At 35.0% G+C, this 25,456-nt stretch overlaps 1 protein-coding gene across 2 annotated transcripts in view; it reads left to right on the top strand.

The window, feature by feature from the left end:
• The window catches only part of adgra1b (adhesion G protein-coupled receptor A1b), a 667,465-nt gene that overhangs the window by 56,045 nt on the left and 585,964 nt on the right, over nucleotides 1-25,456 (top strand). For both annotated transcript variants that reach the window (XM_030155759.1, XM_030155758.1), the window contains exon 2: nucleotides 23,935-24,006. In XM_030155759.1, the coding sequence (XP_030011619.1) occupies nucleotides 23,935-24,006 (72 nt within the window). The remainder of the gene's footprint in view (nucleotides 1-23,934; nucleotides 24,007-25,456) is intronic.

Raw genomic sequence — 25,456 nt, 5'->3', positions numbered from 1 at the left:
GTGGATTTACAAAATTCATGCATTTTATATACCTACCGCCCATCCTATGCATGGTAAAGAAATGTATATAAACAGATCCTTGTCTGTTTGTTTTTGTTTATTTCGTATATCAACATTTAAAATCAATTCAACAAGGAAAAACAATATGAAAAAGAAAAACCTAATCAAAAAGGACAGCTTTTTTACGGACCATCAATTCTGATGTTGGCTCCCGAAAGTAACTCAACAAATCTTATACAAATCAAAATAAATTCTGATTAAGCCTATACAAAAATGTCATACTTGTATTAAAAATAATAATAATAATAACAATAATACACATATCAAAAGTAAACTCAATTAAAATTTAGATTCCATAAAAATTTTAATTAACATTATTTGTATTCGTGTTTTGCACTAACATGCAACTACAGCATTCATTGTCGTAACAAAATAGGCCTTAGAAACCGTATCATAGCCCATGCTTGTATATATCTATATTAAAGGGGTCATATTTTGCTAAACCCACTTTTATTAGCCTTTGGTTCATTTATTTGTGTATTTGGACCCTAATAGTTCAAAAAGTTTGAATTTGAACCCTCCAGGTGCTGCAAAGCTACCTTTATATTCATTCCGGCAAAAATCGAGTGATTTTCTACAACCTGTTTTAATTCCTTCTTTATTTGTTATAACTAGTTATGTCACGACATTTGCACATATAAGGTCAAGACTTCTGACGAACATTTCTCCGAATACGACGTAATTGTTTGTCAGCAGCAGCGGTTGTAGTAAAAACTGAAAATATGTCCAAACTTTGAGCTGATTACCTAAAATGTTCAGTTGTTGGTTGTATTAACAAAAACAAGTGACTGAACGGGACAAAAAGCACAGTCAAAAACCTGGAGGGGGCGTGGCCTGAAGTGTCTCATTTGCATTTAAAGGGCCAGCGCTCAAAACGACTTTTCTGGTGTCATTACTAGAGGTGTTAGAAAATATCGGTTCTGCAATATATCGCGATATTTGATTTCACAATACTGTATCGATATTAAAAAAGTACTATATCGATATTTTTAGGTATTTATTCAAATGCAGATATTGCAGTGGTTCATTTTTGTTTTTTGTTTTTCTTTTTTGTTTATATTTGATGTTGTGACATTAGTTATGCACTAATAGAATATGAACATTTGAGCAGGATCTTAAACTGTAACATCTGTAAAACATATTTTAAGTTTTAATTGAGGAATATTTTGTGATATAATATTAGATCTTGTTCTGATCAAATAAAAATGTGTTTAGTATTTGTGCATATTTCTGGTGTAATTCAATTCTTCCAGGAGATAATCTTTTTTTTAAAAAAAAGAAACAAAACCAATAAAAAATTGGCCTTTTCAATAGTATCATGATATATCGTATTGTGATCCTCGTATTGTGATTTGTATCGTATCGCCAGATTCTTGCCAATACACACCCCTAGTCATTACTCAGAAACAGGGTTGAAGATGGACCTGTGGAGTTGAATGAATGAAGAATTAAGACCCACGCAGAGCATTTACAGTTTATGTAGACCATAGGGAAATGTTTGAAAATGCAATTAATATGCATTTAAAAAAGCAAAATATCGCTCCTTTAATGATCCCATCTGAAATGTCCCACCATTTACATGTATTTTTGTCAATTTAAAAGTGCCTTTTTCAAGACAAAAAGTCAAGTTTTGTGTTAAAAAGCTTAATGGACTGCATGTCTCTTTGCTCTTGATAGGCGTCAACAACTAAAAAACTACTATTACCTCAGTGTGTTTTACCTAAAAATCTTTGTGAAAAACTATTAAGTTTGTTTGTTTTTAAGTAGACTTCTCTGTTTTGAATTCATCTTGGTCACTTTTACTTCTTGGTTTTTCTGATATGCCCATTGTTTGTTTCATAATGTTCTGTGTTTTGTCTTTGGCTATATTGAAAATGAGGTTGCTTCCTCAATATATCTCTGAGTTTAACCTTTTCATGCATACTGGTCACTACAGTGGACAGCTATTCTACAGCTGTTCCCTTGTATATTCATGGATTTTGTTGTTCTTTTCGGGTTTTTTATGTTTTTTTGTTGTTGTTTGTTTTTTTTTTACACGTATCTATATTAAAGTTTTAAGACACTACATATCTTTTCTGACATGAATTGGCAACATTGTGTAGCTCTCTCCTGAGCATAAACCACCAGAATCACAAGCCCTCCCCATAGTTTTCACACAATTTATCAGTAAATACATGTTTCTGTGCATCAAAAATTAAACATGTGATGTCCAGCTGGGTGGACATTTTTGCAACTTCATGAAAAATAGGTTCATACGATTGTTTTTTTTTTTAATGTATTTTTTAGATTTTAAAAATTATTGTTACTATTATTATGATTATTATTATTATTATGATTATTATTTATTTATTTTATTTATTTATTTTTCAGAAGAAAATTTTCAGTCACATTGTTTTTTTCATGCCTAAAGAGGAATAAAAACACTCAGGAAAAAATTTTGATTAAGGTTCTTATAATTCGTGCATGAAAGGGTTAAATAAAGGTTATGATTAAAAGAAGGTAAAATCACCACCGTCTATTCATATTGAAGCCGTACAAACATCTGTCATGAGGTAACTTTTGTTATGATTTTGTTTTTGTAGTTGTATTTATTTATTTAGTTACAGGACGGTGTGTATTGGCTTTAGTTGCAAAGAACAAGATGCATGCACCAGGTTTAGCAGAGAAGCTAATTTCCATCTGTTGTCCTGGACAAACAACCAACATAATAAAACATCACATAGATTACGAAGCGCTAATACACTGGAAGATTTTGAGCTATATAAATAAAATTTGATTCATTGATTGATTGATTGACTGATCTGTAGTGACTCTGAACAGATTGTAGACACAGTTAGGACTACGTCACATGTTACGAGTTTTGAGCGTGTAGCCTTTATATTTACACATTTTCACAATTTTACCACATATTGTGACTTTCTTGATTATAAAATTATGCATAAATTATGGAATAATTCAAAGGAGCTCCAAAAGAGTACTTGTATTGAAATTTCCTTAAATATTCTTATTTTTTTAATTTATTTTCTGAAATAAGGTCCCATAAGGCCCTACTGAAGGGGTGGAACTGTGGCTTTCTTTTATGCTTATAATAAGTATCTGATAAGTCCAACATATAACACAAAAAAACACTTTTTCCTCTACAACTCTAGCTACTTTTCAGATATTCTTATGATTTTGTATTTGTATTTATTTATTTAGTTACAGGACGGTGTGTATTGGCTTTAGTTGCAAAGAACAAGATGCATGCACCAGGTTTAGCAGAGAAGCTAATTTCCATCTGTTGTCCTGGACAAACGACCAACATAATAAAACATCACATAGATTACGCAGCACTAATACACTGGAAGATTTTGAGCTATATAAATAAAATTTGATTGATTGACTGATCTGTAGTGACTCTGAACAGATCGTAGACACAGTTAGGACTACGTCACATATTACGAGTTTTGAGCGTGTAGCCTTTATATTTACACATTTTCACAATTTTACCACATATTGTGACTTTCTTGATTGTAAGATTATGTATAAATTATGGGATAATTCAAAGGGGTTCAAAAAAAGTTTCCTGAAATATTTTTATTTTATTTATTATTTTATTTATTTTCTGAAATAAGGTCCCATAAGGCCTTATTGAAGGGGTGGAACTGTGGCTCTCTTTTATGCTTATAATAAGTGTCTGACAAGTCCAACATATAAAACACAAAAACACTTTTTCCTCTACAACTCTAGCTACTTTTCAGATATTCATCCCCTTGATAAATTAAGGACGGATTAAGAATTCTGTCATGGTTGAGAAAATTCTCCCTCTTAATCTAAATTAACTATAGAAAAAAAAAACTCCTGGATTAGCTCGAAAATGCATGGTCGTGATGCCTGCTTTACTGAGCTCATGAATAGAGATGTTCTCCTTGATGCTACAAGCACACGATGCTCTTATAGAATGTGATGCATCGCTGTAAATTCAACTACTCAACAGTACACAAAGTACTTGAAATGACACCTTAAACATGTACAGCAGTAAAACGCAAAGTACTCCCTGATGCAGTAGGAGTTGGAATCCAAAAGCATCATATATACTGTAATAATAAAACACTGACATGGAGTATTTTACTGCACAGTGACTAGTGCTGCAACAACAAATCGATTAAATTGATCTAAATCGATTCTTAAAAGAGTTGGCAACAAATTCGGCAGTCGATTTGTTGGGTCTTGAGCATGTAACAGAGGAAAACACAAAGAAGCATGGCTGAGGCTTCGGATGCCAGGCAGCCCCGTTTGGCCAAAATGTAGTTTGTAGTTTTATGTAAAACAACTTGAATATGGAGAAAAAAAATGGCCAAACTCCCATGGCGCAGTACGTTTTGGGCAAACCGGACTGTTTTGGCCACTGTGAACATAATGTAAACCTAGCGTAAGATAGCCTACGTATCGTGATTACTTTAACCCGCTAGCAAGTTAGCCACTATTGTCATAATTATAACGTACTCATCCATTTCCGTTTATCAGGCCACCAGACTAACGTTCGCTATCGTTGACTGGAACTAACACATACAATGCTAGCTTGATAGCGTATAACCGGAGCTGGTTGAAGACTATAGTTTGCTAGTTCTAGCCATAACAAGTCTAGGTAGCGGGCTAGTGGTCAATAACCTGGGGCACCGTAAAGGGGGGGTAAACATGACAGCACTAACAGTCTGAGGACTGGAATTAGGGGGTAGGACTGGATAAGCAGTGGCTTCTTCCTACTCCCTTTCAGGCACAACAGTTGTTTTTTTTTTTTTTTCTATTGTTTGATTTTTTGTGTATTGTTTATCATTATTATTATTTTTCTATTGTTTGATTTCTTATTAGTGTATTGTTTATTATTATTATTATTTTTATTTTTGTTTCATATGTTTTGTATTACATCTGTGTTTGAAAACTAACCTAAAAAAAAAAAAAAAATTAATGGGGCCCAGCATTCCCAGGGGGCCCAGTGGATGTAGGCTACAAGTTGTGAAAATTTTGTGAAAATTTAAGCTCCAGAGTGAAAGAGAGGCATAGAAGCTGGGAGTCGGACGTCCAAAGTTAAGTTTCACTTTTGGTTTCACAACAGTTACCAGCCAGTTGCAGCACTTAAAGGTGCGGGAGACTTTCGTGACCAATTTTTCATCAAATCTGTCAAACCTCAGTCATAGCCTAAGTATCACGAATCTGTAAGTCTTTCTGTGATTACTTACCTGAATCTCTTGCATTACGGTGAACAGTTTCGAAGTACCATCCACTATAAACAGTCCATTTGTTTACAAGCGAGCCGGGAGGTAACTCGGGCATCTTTGGAATTTTGTCGTGACGTGCATTGTGAGAAAAAGGAGGTTCACTCAGCCACCTAACAGTGGCAGCTAGAACAGACATGATCGGAAATGGTAGGAACTCCCTTCCTTTTATGCATATTCCTCCAGCCGCGTCCGCATTTCCGTGTGTTTATTTCATCTGTATAATACCATACGGTCGCACTGCCGCTGTCAGGTGGGTGCGCAAACCTCCATTTCCCACAATGCACGTTGTGGTCAGGTTCATATTTGTTCATGTTATGTTCAAGTACGGTTCGTAGATGTAAACATTGTCGTTACAGAATTTGACTTTTTTCACTCAAAAACAGAGAAAAAAAAAACCTACAACATTATTTATAAGTTCGTATCAAGGTTATAATAGTTTTGTATTTTTCATTATAGTTTAGTTTTATTTAGTTTTGGCTTTTTTTTCTCTAATTCAGTTCGTTTTAATTAGTTGTTAGAGCAGGTTAGCTAGTTTTTATTGGTTTTAATTATTTTCTAAATGCTTAGTTTTAGTAGTAATTTTAGTTTTGTCGTATCTTTTCTCTTCTTCTCCGACATATTTAAATAAATCCCAGACAGGACCCTGCTGCTTTCTCCCAACTTTAGTCTCCATGTTTCCAGATAGAGTGGGGACCAGAAGATGACCGTAAACGACAAGTGACGGACTGTGAAGTACCGTATGGTGCCGCTAGCTACAATTGCTAGAGTGAAATAAATCGCTTTCGTATCAATCCAACGTTGACAAAGATGAAAACGAAGGGAATTCTATCCATAATTTTTATACGTTTTAGTTAGTTTTGTAAGCACACAATACAGTTTCAGTTATCGGTTTTTTCTTTTAATTATAGTTTTTATTTATTTCAGTTAACGAAAATGTTTTTTCAATTCTAGTTTTCGTTATTTCGTTAGTTTTTGTTAACGATAATAACCTTGATGTGGACAGGGGTCTGGATCAGCACTTATGATGTTCTAATGTTCTAAAATACATATTCCTTTCACCTTACTTATGGTTTTCTTGTATTTTTCATATTTACTTATTGGGATTTAAAAAATTTTTAGCCACTCACAAGCAAGGAACCAAATACAAGGAACAATAAAACATTTTGAAACATTTCACAAAAGTAATAAAGTCTTATTATTTCCTCCAATAACACACTAAAGTTGACATTTTGAATTTTAGAGCATTTCTATGAATGCCCTTTGGTCAAAAAACACAAAGAACATTTTGAAATAAACTGAATGAGTCATTAATTTTTGTTATTGGCCTAAATCTATTCTAACTTTGTCCATCAGCAGCTTTACATGGAAGAAAATCATTTTTTCACAGCATAAAAACCAAAATGGATTATTTTCTTCCCAAATTCAATACAAGATGTTCAATTTGCATTTGGTTGTAGTTTGTAAGTAAGCCACTATACAAGAAATTTGCACTTTTTCTCCATTGCACTATGTAATTATGTTTTGGAAATAGTGTCCATCATTTAAAAAACTGTACAAATCTTGAATATTTTCTTTCTTGTAGTTGTATAATTTCATAAATGCACCAGACATTGTATTATTGCAATGGAAATACAATGTTAAAAAGCAAAACTAATCCCAAATAGGCTACAACAGAGCAGCCACCTCATGATAAAATGTAGATGGGTTTACTTTTTTTTCATGGCTCCGGTCAGATTTCGTTCTTTTTTTCGAGATAAAAATGGCTCGTTAGGCTGTAAAGGTTGCTGACCCCCTGATACAGATAAACACGGGTGTTTTCCTTACACATTAACATGTCTGTTAGTTCTTTACTTGGGGATATTTAATAATACTGTTGACAGAGGACTGTAAACGACAAGTCAAGTGTCGCACGGTGACGACAAAGACGAAAACGAAGGGAATTTTAGACATAATTTTTATAAGTTTTGTAAGCACACAATACAGTTTCAGTTAGTTATGTTTTTTTTTTTCTTGTAATTATAGTTTTTATTTATTTCAGTTAACAAAAATGTTTTTACTATTCTAGTTTTCGTCATTTCGTTAGTTTTCATTAACGATAACAACCTTGGTTCATATCCTATTATTTATATTATTTTACTGGTCCGGCCCACTTTAGATCGTATTAGTCTGTATGTGGCCCCTGAACTGACATGAGTTTGACACCCCTGCTTTAAGTACATTTTGCTGATAATACTGAATATTTTTACTGCAGAACTTTTACTACAAGTGCAGTACTTTCCCACTACTTTTAACTAAGTAAAGGATTTGAATATTTCTCCCACCGCAGAAAATAATTGGAATTTGATATCCTCCCAAGTTTGCTTTCTGGAGAGCACCAAATGTAAATACAGTCTTGGATGTTGACATGAATTTGCTGACACAAGTTTGTGCGCATCCTGGCCTTTTGCTGAGAGGGGACTTCCTATCTTCGGCCATGCTTTTCCTGCCAAGACAACTGTTGTCACTCTGGGGAGAGATAGGTGCCTTCCTCAAAGAATATGTCTTATCTGAGCCGGTAAAGGTCGCACAAAATATACTGATATGGACTAAAAATGTTAGCTTGTTCGCAAATATAACAAGAGTTTTTTTTTGTTTTTTTTTAGTTTTGTCCAAAAATGTACAAATGTGAGATACTCTGGGACCATGTGAGCCTAAAGTCGTTTTTATTTATTTATTTATTTTCAAGTTTATGACTAGTTTGCAAGTCCGTTTGTGCAGTGTGAGTCCTTCTGCTTTCCCTTAGCAGCTTGGCCGGCAATTTGCCTGTTCAGCACGATGCATTATGGGATCTCGCTGCTTAATCCTGGGGTTAATAAATGGAGTAGCCTATACATTCCCTGCAGCCATAACGAGTGCTCCGTCGTCACAGAGGAGACGGGCGGCACATCCAAATTACCCCTCTCTTTCTCAACCTGGCCATCACTCCTATCTTGTTATGAAAAAGATGGGAACACTGTGAAGGGAGAGAGCGGGATCTGACCTTGTGAAGAAGTGTGTGGATGTGTATATGTGTGTGTGTGGTCATGTGCTGACAGGAGATATGCAACATGCACACATGCTAATAAGAGCTCTATCCTGCAGATCACATGGGTATTCAGGGTGTCACCCAGACGGAGCAGCCCTGCAGCGGATGATTTAAGAGCGAGCCGGACCAATCAATATTTTAGCAGATATGAAATCCAGAAATGCCATCCAAGGTGTATTTAATATGATGTGAATCTGAGCTGTAGAATAAGCTCAGTATAAATCATTAACTGCTCACCCTGTTGGACTTCTGTCGTCTGTGGATGTGTGTGTGTGTGTTTGTGTGTACGTACTGTACATGTGTGTGTTTGTGAGTAAAAATAGACAAAAGGAGAGAGGGATTACGTTTTCAAAGACAAGTGCCTTTTCTCAAAAGACAATAGAGTTTGATCATTTGATTAGATGCAGTATATGGACAAAAGTATTGGGACATGTTGAATTCCGGTCTTTATTTTCTATCTATCTATCTATCTATCTATCTATCTATCTATCTATCTATCTATCTATCTATCTATCTATCTATCTATCTATCTATCTATCTATCTATCTATCTATCTATCTATCTATCTATCTATCTATCTATCTATCGTTCTATCTATCGTTCTATCGTTCTATCGTTCTATCGTTCTATCGTTCTATCTATCGTTCTATCTATCGTTCTATCGTTCTATCATTCTATCTATCTATCTATCTATCTATCTATCTATCTATCTATCTATCTATCTATCTATCTATCTATCTATCTATCTATCTATCTATCTATCGTTCTGTCGTTCTGTCGTTCTATCTATCGTTCTATCTATCATTCTATCATTCTATCGTTCGTTCTATTGTTCTATCATTTATTCTATCTATCTATCTATCTATCTATCTATCTATCTATCTATCTATCTATCTATCTATCTATCTATCTATCGTTCTATCGTTCTATCGTTCTATCGTTCTATCTATTGTTCTATCGTTCAATCTATCTATCTATCTATCTATCATCTATCTATCTATCTATCTATCTATCTATCTATCTATCTATCTATCTGTCTATCTGTCTATCTATCTATCTATCTATCGTTCTATCTATCGTTCTATCTATCGTTCTATCTATCGTTCTATCGTTCTATCATTCTATCTATCGTTCTATCTATCATTCTATCATTCTATCGTTCGTTCTATCGTTCTATCATTTGTTCTATCTATCTATCTATCTATCTATCTATCTATCTATCTATCTATCTATCTATCTATCTATCTATCTATCTATCGTTCTATCTATCGTTCTATCAATCGTTCTATCTATCTATCTATCTATCTATCTATCTATCTATCTATCTATCTATCTATCTATCTATCTATCTATCGTTCTATCTATCTATCGTTCTATCTATCTATCGTTCTATCGTTCTATCGTTCTATTGTTCTATCTATCGTTCTATCATTCTATCGTTCATTCTATCTATCTATCTATCTATCTATCTATCTATCTATCTATCTATCTATCTATCTATCTATCTATCTATCTATCTATCGTTCTATCGTTCTATCGTTCTATCGTTCTATTGTTCGTTCTATCATTCTATCGTTCATTCTATCGTTCTATCTATCGTTCTATCGTTCTATCATTCTATTGTTCGTTCTATCATTCTATCTATCTATCTATCTATCTATCTATCTATCTATCTATCTATCTATCTATCTATCTATCTATCTATCTATCTATCTATCTATCTATCTATCTATCTAAAATGCCTCAGAGATAGTTTTTACTTCATTTCTCTCAACATTTTATTAATGCCTCTAATTTTAAATGTTGTACCTTTAAATTTCTAAAATGTTTTTCGTTCTCTGATTAATAATTTTCTGAAACATCTAAACATCTACTTTCTTCACATTTTACTTAGGAAGAAAAATCTCCTATTAAACTTTAAGGGAATATTAATTTTTATAAACTTTAGGGATAAAAATATTCGGATACTTCATGTCTACAGCTTGTAATATGTCCTGTTCATGCTGATTTGAGATATAAACATCAGTGTGTCTGTTTAATGGGGGGATTTTTTTTTAATTTTTAACAGTCATGAATAAAAAAGGAATAAAGAAATCAATGTTGAGAGAAATTAAAGGAGTGATATTTTGCTTTTTTAAACAGAATTATGCATTTTCCTGTGGTCTACATAAACTGGAAATGCTCTGCTTGGGTCTGAATTCTTCATTAATTCAACTCCACAGGTCCATCTGCAACCCTATTTCTGACTAATGACACCAGAAAGGTGGTTTTGAGCGCCAGCCCTTTAAATGCAAATGAGCCACTTCAAGCCCCACCCCCTCTAGGTTGTTGACTGTGCTGCTCTGTCTGGTTCAACCACTTGTGTTCGTTAATACAACCAACAACCGAACATTTTAGGTAATCAGCTCAAAGTTTGGACATAATAGGCCCTTTCCCACCAAAAGGCCCAGGAACGTTATTACCAGGAACTAATTTTCCAGGAACTTTTTGGGGTAAAAGAGTTCCTGGTAACTGCGTTTCCACCATACCCGAAAGTTCAGGGTAATTTATTTAAATCAGGTTGATGATGTATTAGGGAGCAGCAACAGAAACTGTAGTCCAGTTCATGTACATTCACAAGCTAACCTCTAGCACACAGGTGTCAAACATGCGGCCCGGGGGCCAAAACCGGCCCGCCAAAGGGTCCAATCTGGCCCCTGGGATGAATTTGTGAAGTGCAGAAATTACACTGAAGATATTAACAATCGAGGATGTTCAAATAATTTTAGGTTAATTCAACCTAAAGTGGGTCAGACCAGTAAAATACTATCATAATAACCTATAAATAATGAAAACTGCAAAAAAAAAAGAAAAAAGGAAAATTACAAAAAAAAAGTTTACATTTACAGACTAGCCTTTTACAAGCAAAATATGAATAACCTGAACAAATACGAAAAACCTCAAATGTCTTAAGAGAAGTATGTGGAATCGTACCAATACTCTGCCTGTTACTAAATGTTTTGTGTTTTTGTAGATCCACTGTGATCTGTGAGTTGTAATGCACATGTATAAATGATAAACTAAGGCGTAATATTGTTAAAATTGCAATTATTTTTCTTAAGAATTACCAGGTTCATATTTTTTCATGTTATGTTCAAGTACAGTTCGTAGATTTAACATTTTCATTACGGAATTTTACTTTTTTTCCACTCAAAAACAGAGAGAAAACTTTGGAGTTGACAATATTATTTATATTATTTTACTGGGCCGGCCCACTTTATATCATATTAGGCTGTATGTGGCCCCTGAACTAAAATGAGTTTGACACCCCTGCTCTAGCACAATAAAATGACACAGTACTGTAAGTGGACAGTTTGGGTTTAACATGTTACTGGTTGTTGAATCACTTAATCCATCTGGAATACATTTTAAATGAAGTTAACCATCATACCTTAATTTGTATTGAAAAATGGTAGAACATGTATTTTCAATTTGTCATTAAGGGCTGAACGATATGGACAAAATTTCATATCTTGATATTCATGCCAGATATCTTGATATCAATACGCTACAATATGACACGGGTTCGGTGAAAACCAAGCATTTTTCAGAAAAATACAAACATCATACTACAAAAGAATGTGGAAAGTGCAGTTTTATTTATAAGAACTCACTGCCAGTCATCAACATTAACATCAAGTACGAATAAATAAATTACAAATCGTAAAAATGATTATTTTTCAGTGTTTACTACAACCGCTGCTGCTGACAAACAGTTATGTTGTACTCGGAGAAAAGATTTTTTTGCTTGAATTAGGCAAAAAAATCTTGAAATAAGCAAAAAAAAAAAGAAAACTGCCAATGGAACAAGTGAAAATTATCTTGGTAAGATTTCTTGAAACAAGACTTTCAAGATCTATTGTCTAAAAATAAGTTCTTATATCTCACTGAAAAGTTACTCTTTTGAAGATGATGTCTTATTTTAAGTGTGATGAGATATTTTGACTAGAAATAGGAAAAACACACTTGGTAAGATTTAGATTTTTGCAGTGTAAACAGCTTCTTAAACAGTCACTACTGTAAGGTAAAACATATAGGGATATTTTTTGCCTCAAGACAGTTTTGTTTTTCTATTTCTGCTCTAAAATGGCTCTTTAGATAGTAAAGGTTGCCGACCCATGTACTAAGTGATGACGATATGAGCCTGTGTTACACGTCTGCAGAATCCCACCTGAGAAAGAAAGTGCCGACACATAAAAATGTATTTATACTCCTGCCATTCAAGTGAAACCACAGCGGTCCCTCATCCACAGCAGCAGAACGCCAATGGGGACTCATTTAAACTGTAGAAACTGTTTACCTGACACTGGGAACGTCTTTAGGTTAGATTTATGCCATAGGATATTGTGTTAATGTACCCGGAATACTGCCGTCACACTATACACAGGCAGCTGAAAATAACGAGCCGTCATTAAGACCGGATCGTTAGCTAACGTTAGCTAATCAGTTTGACCTTTGACACTGAGCAACGTCTAGTCTTTTCATTCCCCAAACAGCAGCAGTTGTCCATCCAGATGTAAAATATACAGGTCTGCATATTTTCTACCCTCTCGTTCGAGGAGGGATTCTCGTCGACAGGTGGTTTAAAACCTGTTGTGCGTAAACATTCATAAATGGAGCTCCGGCTGGGTTTGTTTTTCATGATTAAATACTGACGTGAGTGCAGCATATGGATCGCAAGTGTCTGAAACATATCACACATTTTTAATTGACTCCTTTTGAAAGGTGATCTGAATATCTGTGGCTTTAATCATGTTTGACTGACAGGGCTGTGATGCTCCAGTGTTCATCATCAGGTTGGATCGGTGGTTTCGTTTCCAGGTGACTGAAAACTGTCAACAGTATTATTAAATATCCTCAAATAAAGAACTAACAGACATGTTAATGTGTAAGGAAAACACCCGTGTTTATCTATATCAGGGGTCGGCAACCTTTACAGCCTAACGAGCCATTTTTGTCTCGAAAAAAAGAAAGAAATCTGACCGGAGCCATGAAAAAAAAAGTAAACCAATCTACATTTTATCATGATGTGGCTGCTCTGTTGTAACCTATTTGGGATTAGTTTTGCTTTTTAACATTGTATTTCCATTGCAATAATACTGTGTTTCTCAAACTGTGGGGCGGGATCCCTGGGGGGGTGCGAAGGCTTGCCAGGGGGGTCATGGGATCACTCCTGGGTGTTTTTTTTTTTTTCTTCAGGTTAATTTGTGTCTGTTTCCCTGTGTTTAATAAAATTCCAGGGCCAGCTCAACTCTCTCAGAATCTGTGGGACTTTTGGGCACCCCCCCCCCCCCCCCCCGGGTCTCCACTTCTTCCATTGGCGATCTTTTTTGCCTTTACATATCTGTCCCAAGTGTTTTTCCAGTTCTTTTTTTTTTTTTTTTGCCTATTCCTCCTCTTTCCTGACTGTAGCTGCAATTTCCCTCCGTGAATTGTTCACCACACGGCTGTCGTGGTGGTTCCGGTGTGACGGTCTGTACTTCTACCACCAGGAGCTCCTGAATGTCGGCCATGTTGTCCGCGTGTGTCTTACAAATTTTCAGAGGTGTGCGACGCGGAAAGTTTCCGCTTGAGATGAGCCGCGCGAAGGGGCGTGGCTGTGAAAATGACGTCAATTGACCTCGTGAAGCTCCACGCAGCAAAAATAAACCAGCCTTAAAAGTCCAGCCTGTCTCACCTCTGTTACTCCTTTGGCTTTGGCTGTGGAAACCGGTCAATAGTGGAAAAAAGATGGGATCACCATCTCACCTTTTTATCAGGATCCCTGTATAAAAGTCACTACTGTCTTGTAATGTGTGTGGAAATGACCAAAAATAGTCACTTGCCTGATAAAGGGTAAAAAAAAAAAAAAACAGCATGTCATATATCTGGATTTATGTTGCGGTTTAATTCAATTCACAAGGACAAAGGTATAAAAATGAAAATTCTATTATTTTAATTAAGTAAAATAGTAGTGATGAGACTTCCACTGAAGCTTCTGAGTGTGTGCTGAGTAATCTAGGAAGTATTTTGAGAGGCACGTATCAAGGCTTGAATCAATGACGTATGTGATGATGTCTGAGGCATCGCTGGTTCAGAATGTGGTTCAAGATTTGGCACGTGATATGAAATAAATGGAGAAGCGAAACACAATGGAGGTCTCCGTTCCTCATTGATAGTGACTGTGATTTGTCGGAGCTAATCTTCATTTTGTGATGGGGCCAGACTGGTGGAAAGTTATTTTTAAATAAAAATGGATATAAACTGTTTTGCCAAGTTGCACAGACGCATTCACAATATTCACCTCGGTTTTATGTACATTTTCTTTTATAGCTATTGTTATTTCTTCTTCAGTACGTTTACTGAAATGGAAAAATGTACTTGTCAAATCAATAATGCGCTTGTGAAAAAGTTTGTGTTGTATACTTTGTGCTGTAGTGGCACATGGAGCCTCATCCAAAGTGAACCAATAGTTCAAAAAGACTCATATAATTGTATTTATTTTATTTTATTTTATTTTATCCTAATTAATTAATTTTATTTTATATATTAATTTTGGATATGTGCATGTATATTTTTGTTGTAGTATGAGGTGCATCAGGGTTGGGACTCTGTTATAGTGGGGGGTACATAACTCTGTTAATATATTTTGTATCGGCTAAAATTTGCTTAGAGGTCTTATTTATGTCTTTGCGCATAAGAAATCAATATAAGTGAATCCCCAAATGAACTTTGTGTTGGTAAATGCAAGTTCTGCAAATTTACAGGATTTCAGTTCTGTTGCAACATGTTGATGCTCATATGAACTATGTTTTCAGCTCAAAAATGTCCAATTTCATCACAATTAATGCTATATTTTCATGTCACAAATGGCCAAGTTATATTTGAACTGAATTTACCTGAAAAACAAATATTCTATTCTTTTAGATTCCCCAATTTTTCTTACAAGATTATATACTGCATATCACCTTTTATTTTTACAGGTTCAATATGGAGTATGGTGCTGATCCATCCTGCTTATGTTACGCCAATACATACATTAAGAATGTCACACGTCACTTTTTAAATCAACAGTTTTCTAATAATAAGCATTTTTATAAAGAAATAACAATTCTATATTGTTATTTACTCTTTAGTATGATGATAAACTATACAATAAATAATTCTAATCCTAGTTTTTGCACAGGGATCATTTGTGGAAATGGTGACATGGCTGCCGAGCATCAGTATGATGGGATCTGGAACAACCATGTCACATCCGTCCACTGACACATTTTGTGTCAGCTGTTATTGTTTCAAATCCACAATACTAACATTTATAAATAAGATTAGAATTAGCAATAGTAAATATATAAATTTATTACTAATAAAGTACTGGTACTGACCAGAGCATCATGGGTAATGTCACGTCCGTCCACCAGCAAAAGTTTTCACATACACGTGCTATTCCAAATCCAATATTTCCGAAAAATATAGCTTCCACTGTCAAATAATATCAGTAGTCTGTGCACAAATGTATTAGCATTATTTCAACACAGTTCTATGCATTTCTTACAACTTTTTTTTGGACAAAAATGGCCACTCATTTAGATAGATAGATAGATAGATAGATAGATAGATAGATAGATAGATAGATAGATAGATAGATAGATAGATAGATAGATAGATAGATAGATACTTTATTGATCCTTTGCAGGAAATTGCTTCGTTACTACAGCAGCAGTACAAGAAAAACACACTGACCCATCACATGAACATCCCACAAACAACCAACAATGGAACGAAGAAGTAAACAGAATAAAAGATATATAATATATATAAATATATATATATATATATATATATATATATATATATATATATATATATATATAATATGTACAATACAAGTAATGTAAATAATACAATAACCCAAACACCTAAGTATGCACAGCATACAATAATTTATCGCACAGCGATATTAAAAAGTTTGACCCCCTAAGTAAATTTTAGCCGAAAAGCATTTATTCAACATCTATGATTAGGTTTGGTCTTTAGGATGTTGATGTGGTCTCTACTTTTTTAATGAATTTGAGGTGAAGTTAAATAATGTAACAATCATTATAAACTGCACAAGAAATTAAAATATAGATTCAACAAAACCAAGATTTAACAGCATATAATATTTAGTAGTTTTGGAGTTTTTTTTTTTTTTTTTTTTTCACGTGCTATTCAAAATTCAATATTTCTGAAAATATAGCTTCCACTGTCAAATAATGTCAGTAGTCTGTGCACAAATGTATTAGCATTATTTCAACACAGTTCTATGCATTTCTCACAACTTATTTTTTTGGGAAAAAAATGGCCACTCATTTGACCCTCTAAGTAAATTTTAGCCAATATACATTCAATTGTACAGTTGTGATTGTTACAGTATAAAAATTCAATAAAAAAAACCCTTTGGAGCTAAAAAAAAAAAAAAAAAAAAGGCTCATATATCCATCACCATAAACTGAAGTCTCAAAATAAATTAAGTCAAACTAAACAATAATGCAGCTGAGGTTTTAGGATAACTGAACATTTATCTGACCTGACAAATGGGGTGGGGGGAGTTTATAAAAACAATAAACCTATTACCTGTACATTTACAAATATTCATCAAATCAAATAAGTAGCAAACAATATTTACAAGTAAAGAATAACATTTTTTAACATAAAAATTGAACTAAAATAAACATTTCCTAAATTATTGCTGGAAATTCCCCCTCCCTCCCCCCGCTCTCGTTCCTCTCATGGTCCGATCCACTTCCTGTTTGATGTGTTAAAATGCTCAGACTCCACATTTTCAGATCTTTTACCAGAATTCAGAGAACACAGCAAAAAGTGAGTATTTATTGGAAATTAATGTTAGCTAAAATGCAAACACTCCATTTAGGAAACTATCCAAATAAATGGTGATACAATTGACGGAAATGTAATGTGAATATTTATGTAAAATGCTAACACTGGCTGAAGGCTGTAGTTGGGGCCTCCACTAAACTCACTTCCTGTTTCAGTCTACAATGGAATGGTGGTGTTTGTATGTTCATTTGCGATAAATTCTATTTTTAATGAGGCATGTTAGTGAGTGAGACCAGAATGAATTAAAATGTTTTTATTGAACTTACATTTATTGAAGTGTTTTTCCCAGCAGGTTGTGGTTTGTAACTGACTGTTTAAGCTAATCATTTTGTGCTAAGTTGTTTAAGTTGCTGTTGATTTTTCACTTTATTTTTCTTCTTCTGTGCTGGAAACAACAGATAAAGAGCTGACAAATGAAACACAAAGTGTAAAAATGTGGAACTCCTTATAAAAGCCTTATTTTGCATCAGAAAACTGTTTTATGATCTGATTGGACCAATGCAGTGGGAGCTAATGTCGGTTAGCTAATGTGCTAGCATTAGCGCTTTCCTCTGTCTTTTAAAGGGGGCATATTCAGCTAAACCCACTTTTATTAGTCTATGGTTCATTTATTTGTGTATTTGGACCTTAATAGTTCAAAAAGTTTGAATTTGAACCCTCCACGTGCTGCAAAGCTATCATTATATTAATTTTGGCAAAAATCTAGTGGATTTCTACAACTGTTTTAATTCCTGCTTAATTTTTTTTTCAACTTTATTGAAAAAAAATAAGTATACAGTACAAAAATTTGAACAAACAAGATGTCAAAAGGGAAAAATAATTTGAACGTATAAGTTTAAGAAAATAACACATAGATTTAGCCCTTTCATGCATGAATTGTGAGAACCTTAGTCAAGATTATTTTCTTCAGTTTTTTTATTCCTCCTTAGGCATGAAAAAAACAATGCGATCAAGTTTTTTTTTTTTCCTATGGAATTACAAAAATATCCATGCATTTAATTTTTGAAGTAAAGAAAAGTAAAGAAAATGTTTAAAACCCAATATCAGAAAGTGATATGAAAACAATAAAATAAAAACATTTTTAATGCTGCTAATCTGATGTCTTCTCACATTTTAACATATTCTAATGCTAGTAATTACTCACTTCATGGAGATAATATGCAAAAAAAACCCTTCTTGTCTTACAAATAACAACTGATTTACACTTAAACAGGTTAGTGCAGATCAGGTTTATCAAGAACAGCAAAGTTACAGTAATGGTCTGAATGTCATTGTATGGGATGGTGCGTAAGTGTTCACTGTGTTGGTTGATATGGAACTAAAACATCAAAGCCCATGAATATACAAAAGAACAGCTGTAGAATAACTGTCCACTGGAGTGGCTATGCATGACAGGGTTAAAGATACAGAGCATAATATACAAATAATATAAAAAATAAATAAATAAATAAATAAAAATAACAAATCAAACGAATATAGATAAATAAACGCAACAGAGAGTTCTGTCAACATTAAATAATTGTTTATGAATAGCCAGAGTGTTAGAGCTTTTTTTTTTATTATGGATAAATTCTAAAGATTTAATGTAATTTTCAAATTCCAATAGGAAGATTTTAAAATTTGAGTGTGTTCTAGTGTATTTGTTTTTATGTATATGAAATTTTACAAATAAGATGAACAAATTTACAACAAATTCTAAATTGTGAATATCATGTTTAAAATATGTTTCCTGCTTAATTTGTTATGTGTATAACTAGTTACGTCCCGACATTTGCACATATAAGGTCAAGACTTCCAACGAACATTTCTCCAAGTATGACATAATTTAATTGTGAGCAGCAGCAACCTGGAGGGGGTGGGGTGTGAAGTAGCTCATTTGCATTTAAAGGGTCAGCGCTCCAAACAACCTTTCTGGTGTCATTACTCAGAAATAGGGTTGAAGATGGACCAGTGGAGTTGAATTAATGAAGAACTCAGACCCAAACATAGCATTTACAGTTTATGTAGACCACAAGGAAATGTTTTAAAATGCATAATTCCATTACAAAATTTGAAAAAAAAAAAAAGAAAGCAAAATATCACTCCTTTAAGAATTGTACTTTACTTATCAACCTCATCCACCACCTCTGCTCTTTATTATCAGGCCTGGATGTATTTAATGGACTCTGGAGTACATCAAAATGCTAATTATCAATAGATTTAGAGTCAAATGTGGCTAAATCCTTTGCTTATTTTAAATGCAACTAGCAATTATTTATTTTTTTTATTATATTCCTTATTAACCCATAAAGACCCAAACAACCACATCTACCAATATAACATATTTAATAACTTCTGATCCATTAAACTTATCAAATCCATGTCAATAATTGTTGTAAAATACAGTTATTCATCTTTTCATGGTCATCAGATATGACCCATTTGGACGTTCAGAGGCTCCGCAGTTACAATGGAAACACCGTCATCTTCTACAACACTGATTCACCAGTAAAACCCATGGAGTTGGATCAATGACAGTGGATGGAGACGCTTGTTTTTTATGTTCACTTATTGATATCTTTGCTGAAAAAGCCCCATTTTCTTCATTTTTCTGTTTCTGATATTATGGCAATTAACTTTAATGTGAGCTTTTATGAACATCTACATGATCAGTCAATTAAATTAGGGAAAATACCAGATTTTTATTGAAGAAACGCAAAATACAGAGGATAATAATATAATAAATGGTGGTAAAATGCTTAAGAAAAGTTAAATAGAGGAGAAAAATTAATTTGGGAACTGCTGGAAAAGTAACAATGGGTCTTTATGGGTTAATTGATAAATTAGTTGGTCTAAGTATTAAACATGGTGAAAGTTTCCTCACAGCTCGGAATCCTCTAATGGTTTTTGTAGTGAATGTTTTGGGGCCATACGGAAAATATGCTTTTACAGTCAAAGGAAAGAAACCAGATAATATTAATTTTGGGGGAAAAAAAAAAACCAAAACTCCAATTATTTGGACGTTAAGAAGTAATGGATCAGTCGCTCTTGGCCTTGTTCCACCCCCACCCACCCTTCCCACCTAGGTCCCACAGTCAAACCAGTAGAGATAAAGGCTCAAACAAAACAGCACAGACAGAAATCATTTGTAAAATAATTAAGTTCCTCATTGCTATCACATTTTATTTATTGCTAATTTGTTTACATGACTTTTGTAGATTGTTTGAAAGAACCTACAAAAAAAAAATAAAAAAAATAACCTAGTTTAGCTTTGCTTTCCTACAGCCCCACTAATGCCTTTCTCATTACTCATGTGGTGTACTGTCCTGTTGTATTACTGTGTTTCCAGCAGTAACTGGCTCTAAGGTGCTTATGTGTTTGGGTTATACTGGACAAACACTGTGGAACTTATTAGCCGAGTGGTTGCGGAGACTTAATCCCTGCAGTCTGAAATGTCTCTTACACTGAGCAGCAGGTAAAACAGTCCTTATGTGGTCTAACAAGTCACTCTGGGAGTTTTCCAAGCATAACTCACCACATGTACATGCACTGTTTTAGTGCTGTACTGTTCCTTTACTAAGGAAATGACTCAACGTGAGGGAAAATGTGCTTATTCCATTTTCTTGCAAAGAGTTTTAGTAGCTGAAAACTGAAGAGCCAGTAATTATTTTTCCTAAAATGTCTTTTCTACTTCCTGTAGGATAATTGGCAAGAGAGACAGGGGAATATGCTTTTTTTTTTTTTTTAAATTAAGTTTTAAGGAAATGTAAGTTGTTAACCCAGTGTTTTTCAACCTTGGGGTTGGGACCACATGTGGGGTCGCCTGGAATTCAAATGAGGTCACCTGAAATTTCTAGTAATTGATAACACTGGGTTACAAAAAAATGTTTTTTGCAAGTTTTCTAGGTTTTTTCAACTGAATTAGGACCATTTTGCACCGCTAAATCCAAAAATGACATCTGTTTTTCTCAATCAGGTCAGGTTCTTTTGCTAATTTGATTTTGAAAATTTTGATCTTCTCACAAAATATAATAATTAATACCAAAATAAGATTGGTAAGCACACTTTATGAAACTTGTGACTTGATTCCTGTTAGGTACAATGGTGTATTCACCGCAGATGTAGCAGAATACGTCAGGCTGATTTTTGCAAGATCTTCTAGTCGAAGCCATTTCATTCACCTGTAATATTAAAAAAAAACATTAATCATAAATTGGCAAAAGTCAAATCTTCAGAACTCATTTATTGCAAGAAATATGAAAGAATTGTGTATCATATGATGTGAAAATGCCCATAAATGTAAGCAAAAATGTTAAACAGCCAATATGTAGCATAGTTCAGAAAGTTGACCTGATTGAGCAAAATGAATGTGATTTTTGGATTCAGCACACCAAACTTATCCTAAATCAGCTCAAAAAACTTAAACAATAAATTTGTTGTTTACCAGTGTAATAAAAAACCCCACTGTCATTGATCCAACTTCATGGGTTTTACTGGTGAATCAATGTTGTAGAACAGGGGTATCAAACATGCAGCCCGGGGGCCAAATCCGGCCCGCCAAAGGGTCCAGTATGGCCCTTGGGATGAATTTGTGAAATACAAAAATTACACCAAAATATTAAGAATCCTTTTAGTTCAGGTTCCACATTCAGACCAATATGATCTAAAGTGGGTCAGACCAGTAAAATCATAATCACATAGAAATAATGACAACTCCAAATTTTTCTCTTTGTAAATGTAAATATTTTCATGTATTTACACTAAAACAAAGATTAATTTTGCCAAAAATGTGAATAACCTGAAAAAATATGAACAACCTGAAATGTTTGAGAAGAAATAAGTACAATTTCAACAATATTCTGCCTGTTACTAAATGTTTTGTGGATTTGTAGATCCACTGTGATCTGTAAGTTATAATGTACATGTTAAAATGAAAAACTGAGGCAAAATATTGTTAAAATTATACTTATTTTTCCAGTTTGTTCATGTAATTCACATCTTTTGAAAGGATAGTTTGTAGATGTAAACCTTTTCATGATGTAAATTTACTTTTTTTCACTCTAAAACATAGAGAAAAGTTTGGAGTTGACATATAACAACATAATATATAAATTTTACTGGTCTGGCCCTCTTCAGATCAAATTTAGCTGAACCAAAATGAGTTTGACACCCCTGTTGTAGAAGATGACTGTTTCCATGGTAACTATGGAGCCTCTGAACGTCCAAATGGGTCATATCTGATGACAAACTGTATTCTACACCAATTATTTACATGTATTGATAGGATTAGTGGATCAACAGGTATTAAACATTTTACATCAGTATATGATTTTGGCCAGTGGTGGATGTTTGGGTCTTTATGGGTTAAATAAAACAACGACCAACTTGATCCCCACGGATGGAGATCATTGTAAATTATCTGTATTGTAAATTCTTTCAATGCTGTAACGTATTAAACATTTTAGATTGGTCGACGCTTTTGGACACTGGTGTATATTTGGGTATTTAAGGGTTGAGACCATGTTAAGGGTCTGGATGCAAACTTTGTCATTTAAAATAAAATGAAAAATTCCAATTCTTTATTTGTCATTTAAACATTTCCATCATAGATGCCATGTAAAAATGAAATGACAATGCATTGGTCTCTTAAAAAATACACATGGTTACAACACTTATAGACAGAATAAAACAGTCAGTATAAAAATGTATAAAAACCAATAAATAAATAATGCACATAATGAAATCTGGGATAAAATCTGATGTTAAAAATTATTACACTGAATATAGCCCTAGTCAATCAATATTGCACTATTTTGTATTGTATGTATTGTATTAAAAAATGAAAGCTTTACTAAAATCTTAAACTATTCTGTCTTGTCATCGCGTATCAAAGTGTGTCTGTTATATCAGAAGAGGCAAAGAGGACCGTACAAGTGTGGCATTTGTGTAGTTCATCCTTGTCTGTATTTCAGTTCTGCTGTGTTTCGGATTGAAAAGCTCAACTCCCAAGGCCCAGCGTACTGAATAATGTGACAAGATTTGGTGTGTGTGTGTTAAATGTGTGAGTGCGCCTTCTGGTAACACACTCTGTGGGAAACCCTTGTCCAAGAATTTCTCCTTTTCTTACCAAACGGAAAACACGTGTTACGGAACATATACTTTTCATTCCGCTTCCATCCAAGAACACAAACAAACGAAGAACACGCTGACATAACCGAAAGGACGTCTCTCTGAATATTAATTTATCATTTGAAGATTCCTGTGGTGCATTTCATTGATTTGTTTGCTGTTGTAATGTGAGCAATGGGTGATTGAATTGTGCTGAAGTGGCGTTTCTTTTAGCTTTTCTATTAGACCAATATTTTGACATGGGGGGAGCGCAGGAAGGGGGGGGTTGGATCATTACCCCATCTTAACCACAAACGGCCATAAACAAGACCGAAACGTGGCCGGGATGAGGAAATTTACAGCCGCAATCTCATCACACGTAAATCCTTATCTCTCGCCAACATATTGACAGTTAGAGGATAAACAATTTATCAGCCATTTGAATAAGTCATTTCCTGCAGCTCTGTGTTTTTTGTCATATTTACCAAATGTACCTCCCTTTTTACTCGCTCTGTATGCTCATCTTGTCCTTCCTCTCCCTTGTCGTATCTTTTGCCCCTAAAACAGAAACCTGAGTAACAACAAGATCTCCCTGTTGAGGAATGGCTCCTTCTACGGCTTGGCTGCCCTGGAAAAACTGTGAGTACTTAAATCAAGCTGTCTTTACTGTTTCGTCCTCCCCGGAGTCCTAATAGCTGTCATCACAGGAGCTGTATTGCAATGTTACTCAGAAAAGGCAGAAGGGGTGGGGGTGGGGGTGGGGGAGTGGGGAGGTGGGGTGGTGGGGGCACTGGTGGTGAATTAGGGAGATTCTCGTCTGGGTGGGTTTACGCTGCAGGAGGCTCGCCAACGGTTTTCACCTTTCATCTTAACCTCAATTGCCACGGTAAATGTCTTAAAAGGGGTAATGTATAGCGTCATATAGGGGCATTATGCAGCGCTAGATCAAGGAGGTTTGACAGGGTGACAGACGACTCGATGAATCTCCCATCATAAGCAACGTCCCACAGGGATGTGTGTGTGTGTGTGTGTGTGTGTGTGTGCAGCCTGGTGATGAGCTGCACGATGACTCCTCCCCCCCCGAAGTCAGATATTGATTGCTTTTACCTCTGTCCAGCCTAGTGATGACTGCCTCTCCACCTGATGGTGACACAGACATTGGCTGATGATGAGGAAATCAGAGAAGGGGGCTGAAATCAGACAGAGGATAACACTCTCGCTTTCAGTCAATCACCCGCGCGCACTCTCGCTCTCGCGCAGAAGTCGCTCTCTTTCGCACACACTCCATCAGCTGCTGCTTTGAATATTATTACAGTCACTTTGCCCCCCAACTGCCTGACTACTTGACAGTTAAATTCATACTGGAATAATGTCAGTGGAATAATTCCGCTCCTCTTCTGCTGCCTTTTGGGGTGGCTGTGTCGCAGGTTGACCTAAAGGATGATGTCACCTGTCTCCACGGGCCTTATTAGTGCCATTAAACCTCTCTTTCCCCTCCCCTCAACCCCCCCCCCACCCCTCCAGCTCCACGAGAGGCGACTGCGAGTCTTTTTAACAACGCTCAGCCAAAGGTTTGTTATATGGCTGACCTCTCAGAACGGCGCTTTTGCCTGCCCCTACCCCTTCCTTCACCTCGCTCCCCGGGTACAGACTGCCCAGCCGTCCTGCCACATGCAGCATTTGGCAGAGTGGCTTCGGTCGCTAACAGCTGATGCCAAGCCAGGTAGCCGCAGTGAGTTGAAAGTGGCGGCCAGCTGTTCGCTCGTCTGTCTCGGCCGACTGGATCCAAAGGGTTCGGTGAATTGCGCGTTGATTGACAAGCCTAATAGCTCATGTGTATATGTTTGCAGAACTCCCACTGCAGATGTGGACCCACTTTTCTTTCCTGTGAACTTGACAATTAACAAACCTGAAAGGGCAGCTATGGAAAACTGACAATGTCTGAAATGGAAATAAAATTAATGAATCCTGGGTGTAGTCAGTGAAACGGCCGGGATAACAAGGTAGATGGCATAAGGTTTTTTTTACCTACTTATAGATTTTGAGTAATTGGCTTCTTAGTTTGTCCCCAAAACAGTGGAGGTTAAAT

The sequence above is a fragment of the Sphaeramia orbicularis genome, chromosome 15 (assembly GCF_902148855.1).
Source record: "Sphaeramia orbicularis chromosome 15, fSphaOr1.1, whole genome shotgun sequence".
NCBI classification, from domain to species: Eukaryota; Metazoa; Chordata; class Actinopteri; order Kurtiformes; family Apogonidae; genus Sphaeramia; species Sphaeramia orbicularis.
This window is presented reverse-complemented; position numbering and strand designations above follow the sequence as displayed.